Here is a 12439-nt window from a genome sequence, read left to right as displayed (position 1 = left end):
TCAGGCCAGTTTTGGGGGTCCAACTTTTCGGTCTAATTATTCTGCATTCCTTCAAATTGACCACCAAAGGGAATGCACCCCTAGAAATGGAGGGTCGATTTAAAGAGAGTAATTGTCACTTGAACTGGGGTCTTCTTGAGAGCTCGGGAAAACGCACTGGGGAAAAAGCATCCCCAAGAGCGACTGTAGCTTTAAAATCAAATCTTCCTAGTCTTGCTGATGTCGGCGTGGCTATCGGCATGCAAACCGAAACCTTTTCGTACTGGAAAGTTTATTTCTGAAATCAAGATATCTGGACAATTCAAATGCCCCTTACTAAATGCAAAGGAAGGTTGGAAATCTTCCATTTCAAGCGCATAAAACCACCAGAACATATGTGAAATGTTGAGGGGCATTTTAGCAGCACGGTGACAGAAAATGCCAAAAATCTGAAAGGTCAGAGGAAAGAGTTTGTCATGTAGCTACGAGTACAGCCTCTTCAAGATTTTTGATTAGGATGTCCCAGATTTAATAAAATAACCGTGAAAACGGGTCATTCGCTTCAAGTGGCTAAACTATAATTACAATGACAAACTGTCTAGCTGAAGCAATGCTTTCATTCTGCTTCATTCACAATTTCACTGTAAATGCCCCTTCTGGAAAAAGGTCACCCCAGTGGCTCTTGGTCAACATGATGATCTGTAGTAATTAAGCGATCTACACCACAGAGACAGCCGTCCAACATTATTAAGAAAGAACGTGGCGAGTGTGAGGAATTTTTGAAAAAATTTAGGTGGGGTAAATAAGCGTGCAAAAGTATTTCAAACTTTCATAGAAAGATATGGAATGATAATTTCAACCTGTTAACTTTGGTGAGTTCCAGAGGAAAAACATAAACTTTGAAGGGAAATTTAATTTTGGGAGGCGAGGGGAGGCGCAAAATATTAAATGTTCAGAGTCAGATTTCAATCGATGGAGACCACGTCCCTTTAACTGGAATCAAGAACACCTGTAAATCCACTTCGCAATTCAGGCGGGATGGGAAAGACTTAAATGATGGATGGGACCTATTTTCGGACAAAATACTCACGTGAGGCTAATTAAAAATCAAGACTATAATTCTCTAAGTAGTTTATTTTTATCACTGAAGAAAAAAAATACAGCAGCAAGTTCTGTGTTGGCTTCCATGAAGACCAAATGGTTAACGATTGCTAGAGCTACTGTACCAAGACTGAAGTCAACACAGCCATTACTACAAAGTACTTGTTGAAAGGGGGGGAAGAGAAAAAAAGCTATACTGAAGACAAAGAAAATTGAAGAAAAAAAATCTCAACAGAAAGCCCCACACAGTTATAAATATTATCAGGTTTAAAATGCTTAAAAGTTCTCGGTGACTGGAAAAGCAGTTATGCTATTGGCAACAGAAAACATTCTTAGCAGAAGGCTTACCCCAAGGCTTCCAATTTAAAAGGCTGTTTCTTGCTTCGCTCTGTAACTGCGTTGGCGTCGTCAGCAGGACGAGCGGATTGCTGCTCCGTGAACAGGCCCCTGCAGTCACGTAAAAATCTCCCCGAAACCCCACTGTAACTAAAGTTTATAATGTATACGGCACGCAACGTGAACTTATGAGCTTTCTAGATTCGGATAATGCTAAGCCCCCTCAAAAAAAAATCTCTTGACTGTTTCACAGAAAGATTCTCAATGCTTGGCCCGAGGATACATTTTCCCTTCACTCCAAATTTCAATTAGCTCTTCTGACTTTTAAAAGAAAACGTTCAGCTTTATACTGAAACACAGGTGCTACTCAATACCTGCAGGGTTCACAGTTTTCGTTTATTTTGGTTGTGTTTTGGGGTTGGATTTTAAAAGAACACACAAATGATCTGCCAATTAATGAAACGCTTCAGATTTCAGAAAACGGCATTCGATTGCCCCCATCTTCCGCTGTGGGTACGGTGCGTGATCGATCTATATAGGATTAAACACAAGTTCATGCTTTTCATATTACGGTGAAACATTTAAAGAACCTCGATTCCGAAGGGTTTAAGCACAAATATAATTTCTGAATATGATCAAATCTAGGATAAAACACCGGTTGAGACCGCGTGGAGCTTGTGACTTAACGCCGCACAGTGGTCCATCCATCTTCGTCAGTCTCATTTTTAGTGCGACGAAGGGACTCCCGTTCCTTTTCCGACCGCCACGACCCTCTCTCCTTCTCGCCGTCTCTCTCCCGCTCCCGTGAAAGGGCGGGAGGAGGGATGCGGCGTGGAGCGTCGCGCTCTTCTCCGCGTTCATCCTTCCGCTCCTCGGTGCGTCGCCACGAACTTGCTGGAGGTGTGGAACAAGAACAGCTCTCGTCAAAGCCTCGGCTGTGACTCTACTTTACACAGAAGGCGATCTGGGACCGCTTCGAAATGGACCCCTTCGACTGCTCCCGAGGGAAGAGGCATTCATTTCTATTGAAAACCCAGTTCCGGGCTCTTCTACGGACTAAGCGAAAGCAAGTCAAAGGGAAACCATCACCGCTTTTAAAACGGCCACAATCCCTGAAACCGGATTTGAAAAGCAAGAGCCAGAAAGGTGCATCTGCTACCTTCACAGTATCACCGGTGCTTGACCATGAAAACTTTAAGGACGTGCTCATTTTTCAAATGGAAATTTAAATAGGAGTCCACATGCTTTAAAAAGAGCACGCTTTCTATACGCTGCCCGCTAAGCTTCAACTATGGAAACACTGGTTTTCTCGAAGGCTGTCATTAACTAAATTTTGAAGACCCGGATGACCAGAAACGGTCAAGCAACAAGTCCTCAATACGATACTTTTTGCTTCAGATTTTACGGGCCAGTAGTAGAGGTCCGACTAACGCCTCAAACCAACGAATGGTTATAAACGAGGTAAACGTACACGTGGTCCTCGCTGTGGCCTATATTTGACTAAGGTCTTCAATTTGCATCCCTGAGTTCCAGAGTTACATGGAAAGTGAATGCATAACCCGATCTTTGGCAGTTGAATGCACTTCCTTCTACAGGAGTGCTATTTATGTTTAAATTCACCACCTTGTTTAAATTCCCCTTTAATGGGCGTGCGCGGTTCTTCTATTTACGGATCTGTCGATTTCTATAGGGTCCTAGCCCAAGTGGGAAAACGAACGTACTTTCTTCACGTTCCGATCGGAGAGGCGGTCCTCTCCTGTCTCTGTCGTCACCGCGCCGATCTCTCAAGTCCCGGCCTCCGCGATCGTCTCGGTCACGACCACGACGGTCATCTCGATCCCATTCGTCACGTCGATTCGAATCCCTCCAGCTAGAGGCTTCCTCGGCCGGTCCTCTTCTCCAACCAGCCTCTTCCCTTTTGGCATTCAAAAGGACCCCCAAGTTAGCCACGTTTGACGCTAAGCACGCGCTACTTTCCTCACCCCACAGGCACGCTTAACTGCGGGGAAAACAGTGCTTCTTAAAGAAGGGCCCAAGCGCGATCTGGGTGACCAAAATTCCGGACGGCCTAAGCTAGTCCTAATGTGGAGAGGTAGGTTAACATGCCACGCAACAAACGGGCTGAGAGGCTCATTCCCAACAGAGTAAGCACTGCCTAAATATACCCTTGATTGACTAAACGTTCAAATCAATCCCGCCCCCCTCCCCGCCCCCGGAGGTTATAAGCCCGATGCCGAACCTGGGGCGCCTGAAGCGATCCTCACGATCGACATCTCGGTCTCCTTCGTGATCTTTGTCATTCTCGTCCCGATCTTGATCTCTATCCTTCTCTTTCTCTCTATCCCATTCACGGTCTTCAGAAGGTCTGGATTCCCTGGGTGGACCCCAGCTGTCTTCTCTGGCCTTCTCTCTCTCCCGCCATCCACCTGTTTTCAAAGCAATAGAGTTTCTTTATTAATACACCTCTGCGGTCACCAACGCCTTTCTCCCTGGGCTTCACTAACCATTCTCGCAACGCCGCTTGACACGATCAGGGGGCCAGATCAGGCCAGCCTCCGACAGGTGTGGGGACGCTGCCGTACGCACACAGTGCGCTGCACCCGAATGGTACGGAGATGTCAAGGTGACGAAAAAGAACGACCTCAAGATGACGAACAGGAACAAGGATGAGGAAGGGAACACTGTAAGGTTTGGGGTCCTTTAGCTGGGATAGCCACTCACGAGCAAAGCCCAGGACCTTCCGCGCTTGTAAACCTAAAGTGTGCCCACCCAGGTCAGGCTGGCAATTCTCTGGGCTCGAGTCATGTCGGCTGCTCAGGACTCCGCTCCCAACTCCGAACCTCTAGGGCACACTTAATGACCAAAAGCCAACAGACCCAGAGACCGCTAAGGACTTCACTTCGTAGAATCTGCCTCATCTGGGATTTTTCTCCTCAGTAGTAACTTGACCTTTTACCACAACCTTCAAGCACTAAAAATGTGAAACTCTGCATTTCTGTAACCGAGGACTTGGCAAAAACTGCCTTACCGAACTTTTTCGCTGGACTGGCCTGATACTCTAGAATAGACTTTGGCACCCTCAGGGAATTTCACATAAAACCAAATAATACGCACGGTTATGTACTACTGAGGAGTTGTTTTCATTTTAAGCTAGGAGGTGACCTGATTACAAACAGAGTGTGAGATAAGGGTGAGCGTACCCTGTATAAATGAAATTCGCTAGCAATAATTCCCACGCCCAACTTTAGACGTTCCACCTGTCCCTTCGTCCCCTAAGCTTTAAACCAGAGCCACTTAGCAGTAACTTTTTCTTTAACAAAAAAAGAAGCAAATTCCAGTAGCCGGGTGAAAAGTAGGCAGGAGTGGAAAACCGAGTCCGCCAGTAAGTAGGCACGAAGACGGTTTCTGAGGTACGTGGAAGGGGTTTTTGATTTCAAGGTTGCGGGGTGGCTGTTTCTTACCTGGTTTCCCGAATGGCCTCCAAGGACCGGGTCTAGAATCATCCCCGCGCCTGGGAATTCTGTCATCGTCACCACGCCTCGGTCTGTCGTCATCCATGTTTCTCCACGGACCCCTCTCCTCCTCGGCCCCGCGCCTGGGGCCTCGATCGTCATCCATGTTTCTCCAAGGTCCCCTGTCGTCATCCAGACCGCGCCTCGGACCCCTGTCTTCGTCCAGGCCGCGCCTGGGACCGCGATCGTCCTCGGTGTTGCGCCAAGACGACCTCTCCTCCTCGGCCCCGCGCCTCGGCCCTCGATCTTCCTCGACTCCGCGCCGGGGGCCCCGGTCCTCGTCCGTGTTGCGCCAGCTGCCCCGCTCCTCGTCGGGCCCGCGCCTGGGGGGCCTGTCATCCTCGGCGGGGCGCCAGGGCCCCCGATCCTCTTCGGCCGCGCGCCTCGGGGGCCGGTCCTCGTCCGCGTTCCGCCAAGAACCCCGGTCCTCGTCCGCGCCCCGCCGGGGGAACCGATCCTCGTCGGCGCCCCGCCGGGGGGGGGACCCGGTCTTCATCCAGCCCGCGGCGGGGGACCCGGTCTTCATCCAGCCCGCGGCGGGGGACCCGCTCTTCATCCAGCCCGCGGCGGGGGACCCGCTCTTCATCCAGCCCGCGGCGGGGGACCCGCTCTTCATCCAGCCCACGGCGAGGGACCCGCTCTTCATCCGCTCTGGCGGGCGGCTCTTTCTCTTCGTCGTCTCCTGCCCGCCTCGGTCGGTCCTCATCTCTTCGGAGAGGTCTCTCTTCATCACGCCCTTCTCCGCGCCGCCACTCTCTATTAGATTAATAATAATAACGACAGTATTTGTTAAGCGCTATGTGGCAAAGCACTGCTCTAAGCGCTGGGAGGGATACAAGGTGATCAGGTTTTCCCATGTCTTAATCCCCATTTTATAGATGAGGTCACTGAGGCATAGAGAAATCAAGTGTCTTGCCCAAAGTCACACAGCCGATAAGCGGCAGAGCCAGCATTAGAACCCATGACCTCGGACTCCCAAGCCCGGGTTCTTTCCACTGAGCCACCTGCTTCTCACACCAAGTTAAATCACACCCGGAGTACAAGCTCACCCGAGCGCTAGATCTCCTGAAGGCTTTCGTTTTGGATATTAACCTCCTCCCCTGCACCACACCCAAACGAGTGCACCGAGTCCTGATTATTTCCCATTTTAAATCCAACAGCCCATAGGAGTGGCAGAATAGACCGGTACGTTGACTACATTAATTACCTAATGGATAGGTCCATTAGGTCCATAGGTCCCTATAAACCTATGGAGTGGTTCCATAGTGTAGTGGTTATCACGTCTGCTTTACACGCAGAAGGTCCTGGGTTCGAGCCCCAGTGGAACCACAAGTCGATTCCTTATTTTCAAAAAATGATTTATGGCAACCTTTAACAACATCAGACTCTTCTGGGGAGGTTCCCTGAATAAACACGTCTGTCACTTCGTTCAACTGTTGAGTTTAAATAGGTTTAAGTACTTATTTAAAATGGTCTGCAAAATGTTCCCTCTGACTATTTCTCTCAACGCCACCCAGGAGAGAGCAGTTTGCCCCTTTTTTAGAGAAGCAGTGTGGCTCAGTGGGAAAGAGCCCGGGCTTTGGAGTCAGACGTCATGGGTTCAAATCCCGGCTCCACCACTTGTCAGCTGTGTGACTTTGGGCAAGTCACTTAACTTCTCTGGGCCTCTGTTCCCTCATCTGTAAAATGGGGATGAAGAATGTGAGCCCCACGTGGGACTACCTCATCACCTTGTATCCTCCCAGCGCTTAGAACAGTGCTTTGCACATAGTGAGCGCTTAATAAATGCCATCGTTATTATTATTATTATTATAAACGGGCTTTGCGGTCACTAAGAAAACTCTGGCAGTTCAGTAGCGATGAATGTTTTTACTCCTAGCTTGAACATCATCTAAAACGTAGCACATCCTTTCACCGTTCAATGAGCCTGAAGACGAGCAGTTTCAGGGGGGAAGAGATGGAAGTTAAAAGTGAACCACCAATTAAAACGCAGCCACACCTAACTGCGCAAAGAAGGGGGTGTTTCTGCAAAACCTCACATGAAAGGAAAAACTTGCACTCTAATAACTAAGCTGTGTACACGCACTAATGCACACAAGCGGGTTTCTTCGATAATACAGCACGCTGAGCCCAGAGAGGCTATTGCCAGAACACTCTCTCACCCAATTCTAGCCCCAATAAGACCTGAGAAAACACGGGTTATGGCAGAACTGACAGTAGTCTTTCCTACTTGGCTCACAGTATTTCTGCAACTGTTCTCTTTGGACAGGAGATGATGATGATGGTACTTGTTAAGCGCTTGCTATGTGCTCTGCACACAGTAAGCGCTCAATAAATACGATTGACTGATATGTATATACCTGTATATATGTTTGTACATATTTATTACTTTATTTATTTTACTTGTACATATCTATTCTATTTATTTTATTTTGTTAGTATGTTTGGTTTTGTTCTCTGTCTCCCCCTTTTAGACTGTGAGCCCACTGTTGGGTAGGGACTGTCTCTATATGTTGCCAACTTGGACTTCCCAAGCGCTTAGTACAGTGCTCTGCACACAGTAAGTGCTCAATAAATATGATTGATTGATTGCCAAGCACTGTTCTAAGCGCTAGGGTAGATAAGTTAATCAGGTTGGACATGGGCCCTTCCCATTTTACAGGTGAGGTAACCGAGGCCCAGAAGTTAAGTGACTTGGCCAAGGTCGCAGCAGACATGTGGCAGAGCCGGAATTAGAACCCAGGTCCTTCCAACTCCCAGGCCTGGGCTCTCTCCATTAAGCCACGCTGCTCTGAGGCTCAAATTCTTCAGGTGGTTCTCCCTTAGTGAGTGGGGTTGCATTCTCAAAAAGCCACACATGAAGGGAAATTCACGTTACCCGCTTCATACTCTGACCCATGTTGTAAACGCGCACACCCACGACCATATCTATCCAGCTATAGGCGTGCGAATGGTCAGAAGGAAAGTCCTGAACGCTTCTGACAGATTGTCTCCTGAAAAGGTAGGAAAACACACGCTTTTGGAAGTAATTATTGCAAATGCCAGAGGCACTGTCAAATACCGTGCAACCTCAAGGAAGAGGAAAAACCTCCAACTTTAGAGCCGATACGTCTGCAGGATGTTACTTCAGACTACTCGGGAGGGATGTTTGAAAGGTCACTGCCCTAAAACAGTCTTACTTTTCTGGTGGCCCTCGTCTCCATTCAGCTTCGGGTTCAGCGCTTTTCCTCCATGTGCCTTCGGAGTCTCTATCACCCCAACGAGAATCCTGCAGGGAACAAAGCTCAAGTTCAACACTGTATTTACAGTTTCAGTTCAAAAGGACTACTTGAAAAAAAAAACCCCAGAACTACTATCATCACAGTAACTTTGAGGAGGACAAAATGAGAATGAATTATCTGTTTGGGGACTTCATCGGAGGATTTGTCAGCATATCCAAAGAACCAATTCAAACATCACACTGGTAGAACATCCATGAAGATGGATACACTGTGGTTAATACCTTCAAAAATCTGGAAATAAGGGGTGTACAAACTAGTGGCTTAAAGATGAAGCTTTCCGATTAACTTTATCAACAATTAACAGAACTGTCCATGCTGGCCGAGGATCGAGCCACTAACGAGTGCCCAACCACAGTCATTCGCATCCACCTAAATACGGATTCATGTGCATACGCTCCTCTTCCTCCACAGATACCCGACTTGCCTCCCTCCTCTCCCACACCCCTGAGCTATACTTTGACAAGCTGGGTGAGAGAACAAAGTCACAGTAGACAGGAAAGGGGGCATCTTGTAGCGGGTGATGACAAACCTGCCCTCCTAGGCTATCACCACCTGAACCAAAAGCAAGTCTGGCCATCCTCCACCCCGGTAAACTCACACACACACAAAGCAATACACTGGCAGAGCATGGGATGGTGGTCACGATTACCCGTTCTTTTGACGAGACTACGTAAGACTTTCACCCTTGGGGCATTAACCTGTGCCAATACCACCTCTGGGCAAAACCGGTCCAAAAATGACCAAGTCTTTCTTACCTATTCATGTAATTCAATACGACTGGCACGAGGAACATCCTACTTTTGAAAACTCCATAGAAATATAAATGTCCCTTCCCCCCCCTCCCATAATTCTGGGGGATTTGCTGCTTGAAAACTGGGTAAAGACAATCACCTTTCAATCTTCTATGCTTAGGGACACAATAATAATGATGGCATTTTTTAAGCGCTTACTACGTGCAAAGCACTGTTCTAAGCGCCGGGGAGGTTACAAGGTGATCAGGTTGTCCCACGGGGGGCTCACAGTCTTAATCCCCATTTTACAGATGAGGTAGCTGAGGCACAGAAAGTTAAGTGACTTGCCCAAAGTCACACAGCTGACAATTGGCAGAGCCAGGATTTGAACCCATGACCTCTGACTCCAAAGCCCGGGCTCTTTCCACTGAGCCACGCTGCTTCTCAACTTTTTAAGTCACTAGGTCAGGGTCATTGCCATTGGAAAGTTTCACCCTCTAATAAACGATACCTAGAAAAAAATCAGGTGGGAGAGGTTTAGTGGGTTTCCTTTACCTTTCTAGAAAGCGGGTCATCAGAAATCCTCCTCTCCTCTTCTCGCCGACGTTCTCGTTCTTCAATTTCTAACTCTCTCTGGCGTTTTTTCCGCTCCACCTCTTCCAGTTTTTTGACCCGCTCCTGATATTCTCGTTGCTCTTCTTCACGTTTTTCACGCTCGGCACGTTCTCTCTCTTCACGCTCTGCAACAATTTGAACAGCATATTGTTTTACGTGTTTCTCAAACTGGCCACCACCGACCCCTCTCCTGTGACTCAATGTAGCTCTCCCATCTTTCTACAGTCTCCGTGAAAGGGAAGGTGAGTCAAACACCCGCAGACAAGTGCAAATAAATGTGCAAGTGATTGTGGGGGGGAAGAGTGGAGGAGAAATCAGGAAGGATAACAATCGGTGCTTCACTAACGAATTTCCCGTGAAACCACGTTGCCATTTACACAGGCATACGCAGATCGTGTGCAAATCACATCATAATATATTTTGATCCTTCAATTAGGGCCTTCTAGAACATCATAGTGGAGAACAGTTTAATGTAATGATGATAATTTCGAATCGGGCAGTTAGAGGGAAAATGCATTTCTTCAGGCAAGTGCTTATGGTACTCATCAATGGCAATCTTCCAGGTGGTACGTTTGCCACTGTCACGGGGAAAAAGGGGCATCGATGACAGCACAAAGTAGTCTATCACCTTGGCATCTGGTATGCCACATGCTGAATGCCAACTCTGGAGCCATCTGTTGTCTGTTTCTTTTAACTTTCTTACTGAGCATCTGAATGCCAGCTCTTGGTCACAACTGAAAACGCGGTGTTCCCATTTGAATTGGCATGAGAATTCTTCGGCCATCAGGCAAAAGAATCGAAAAGTCAAAGACCATCACCCCAAAGCTGGAAAGCACATGCATTCTTCCTCACACATTATTACTGCGGGGTACATGCCTAAAAAGTTCAGGCACCTGGGCCGCGTATACGAGACTCCTTTAGACATGGATGCTTAAAAATTGGAATATTTTCCATTTAAAAAGCATCCTTTCATCTTAGATTAGTTGTCGCTACATCCCATCTTGTACCCTTAATCATCTGTTCCTCGGCCAGCCTCTGCTCCTCCTCCTCTTTTTCTCTGTAGTAAGTGATGCGACGTTCCTCCTTGCGTTGTTTTTTGCGCTCCTCCAAGCGATTCCGTCTTTCTTCAGCGAGCCGCTCTTCAAACTGCTTCAGTTTCTCCTGCGAGGATGAACGTAAGAGTTGTCTGAAGCCATACTTGAGAAAGGAAAAGTCAGCTGCCGCCACTTAAGACTGGCTCAGGTTAACTGACATCAAAAACGCCACCATATTCATCTTCCCGCCAGTGCTACACGCAGAAAAACAACCGGCCTGAAAGGGTCTACTCCCTGAGAAATGAATACCTGTGCCCACCTACAATAGCTGAGAAAGGAGATTACTCCTATACTTCCCTCGATGAGCCTTATTAAAAGTTAACGTCATTAAGCAGTCCAATTCTTTTCCTGAAAATAAAGGCATACCTCATAAACAGACTGCCGTGCTGCCTTGAGTCTCTCTTCAAACAAATCTCGGTCTTCCAGCATTCGTGACATCCTACTCTTGTGCTCAAGGGCCTTTTCCCGTTCCAACTGCATAGTAGTAATCTGTAAATATGTACTGGGTTAGTTTGACAAAATAGCACGCTGTCCTTGTGAGTTCACTCCAGCGTATGAAAACTGGTGTTTTCCCAAGTTACGGCAAAGCAGCTAAGAGGGGCCACCGCGTGCCCTTGTATTCTGAAACTGCCGCCAACTAAAGATCGATGGTGAAGCAACAGAAACAAAGAAACCCACGCTTCTCTCAACTCCAGGTGGTTCAAAGGGCACTCGTAATGCATTAGCAAATCGAGGAATAGCCCAGTCCCACTAGAGAGCGGGGCCATCAGCAAGTCTTCTCTGGCTCAGCAGGCCCCTGCGACGTGAAGCCGAAGGAAGCAGTCACCTCTTCACCTGTCTCCAGTCGGCCCAGCTCAGGCAGGGAAAAGGTGAAAGCCATCACACCCTTGAGACTATGGAACCTTGGCCAAGCCCTTTACTACCTGTATTTCCCCACCTCCAACTTCTGGTTCCCGATTAAGTGAGGAGAATTTGGATTTAGTGTTAAGTAGTATTCCTCAATGATTGGGGGAACGATACAACTAGGCAACCAAGCCCCAATCCCATTATAATTTGGAGGCAGGGAAGAGAATGGACCAAGGGCCCGCAGAAGACATTTCATCCCACCGAGTTGGAAGCCGTCTTGCCAGCCAAGAATCACTGCTAAACAATCATTTCCTCTTGGCTGAGGAGCTAATGGCCACTAAGACATATGGGAGATGTGGGAAGACAGGAGCTATTCCTGGGTTTGCCCTGTCTTATTCCTGAGTTTGCCCTGTCAAGAGTAAACTGGTCACTTCTGAAGGAAGGATGGTTTTAGATTTAAGATTTAGGTTTAAGATTCTAACATTAGGGTGGGTCGTGTACCTGAAGGGTCTGGAGGAAGAGGCCGACCGTGAAAGAAGTGGGCAAGCCATAATTGGAGGGGAAAATCCTGGGAGGCGTCACTTGGTTTTATGTCTTTGCGGTACTTTTTAATTTCTCCATGGAATCTGATACTTTATATATTACAAAATACTAAAAAATTACCCTCTTGGGGGTTTTGTGAAGGTAGTCAGGCAACCAAAGCCTACTACCTGGGCAAAACAATTAAGAAATTGTGACAGCAAAATGATACCACTTAGATTCTAAATTCAGCATACATAACTAACACATTTACGAGAAAACATACTCTTTCTTCTTCCTGTTGTTCCCAAAGGTCCATATCTTTCACTCTCTGCTCTTCATAGGCACTTTTTATAAGAGGGATTTCCTCCAAACGTTTTGCTCTTTCAAAGTAGTCAATCTAAACAAAATAAAAACATTAGTAA

General features: G+C 47.3%; 1 protein-coding gene and 1 non-coding gene across 2 annotated transcripts in view; one reads left to right on the top strand and one right to left on the bottom strand.

Moving 5' to 3' along the window:
* Positions 1-1079: 1079 nt before the first annotated feature.
* Positions 1080-12439, bottom strand: part of EIF3A (eukaryotic translation initiation factor 3 subunit A) — a 36123-nt gene continuing 24763 nt past the window's right edge. The window contains exons 14-23 of the mRNA XM_038757629.1: positions 12301-12414; positions 11016-11138; positions 10563-10716; positions 9496-9680; positions 8108-8196; positions 5474-5684; positions 4878-5418; positions 3656-3842; positions 3138-3331; positions 1080-2310 (exon numbers count right to left, since the gene is read on the bottom strand). Of these exons, the coding sequence (XP_038613557.1) occupies positions 2099-2310; positions 3138-3331; positions 3656-3842; positions 4878-5418; positions 5474-5684; positions 8108-8196; positions 9496-9680; positions 10563-10716; positions 11016-11138; positions 12301-12414 (2010 nt within the window). The 3' untranslated portion in view covers positions 1080-2098. The remainder of the gene's footprint in view (positions 2311-3137; positions 3332-3655; positions 3843-4877; positions 5419-5473; positions 5685-8107; positions 8197-9495; positions 9681-10562; positions 10717-11015; positions 11139-12300; positions 12415-12439) is intronic.
* Positions 6185-6257, top strand: TRNAV-UAC. The gene has a single exon. It is a non-coding gene; the product is annotated as a tRNA-Val (tRNA).

This window comes from Tachyglossus aculeatus, chromosome 16 (assembly GCF_015852505.1).
Source record: "Tachyglossus aculeatus isolate mTacAcu1 chromosome 16, mTacAcu1.pri, whole genome shotgun sequence".
NCBI lineage: Eukaryota > Metazoa > Chordata > Mammalia > Monotremata > Tachyglossidae > Tachyglossus > Tachyglossus aculeatus.
The sequence above is the reverse complement of the archived record's forward strand: the minus strand, read 5'-3'. Positions and strand labels throughout refer to the sequence as shown.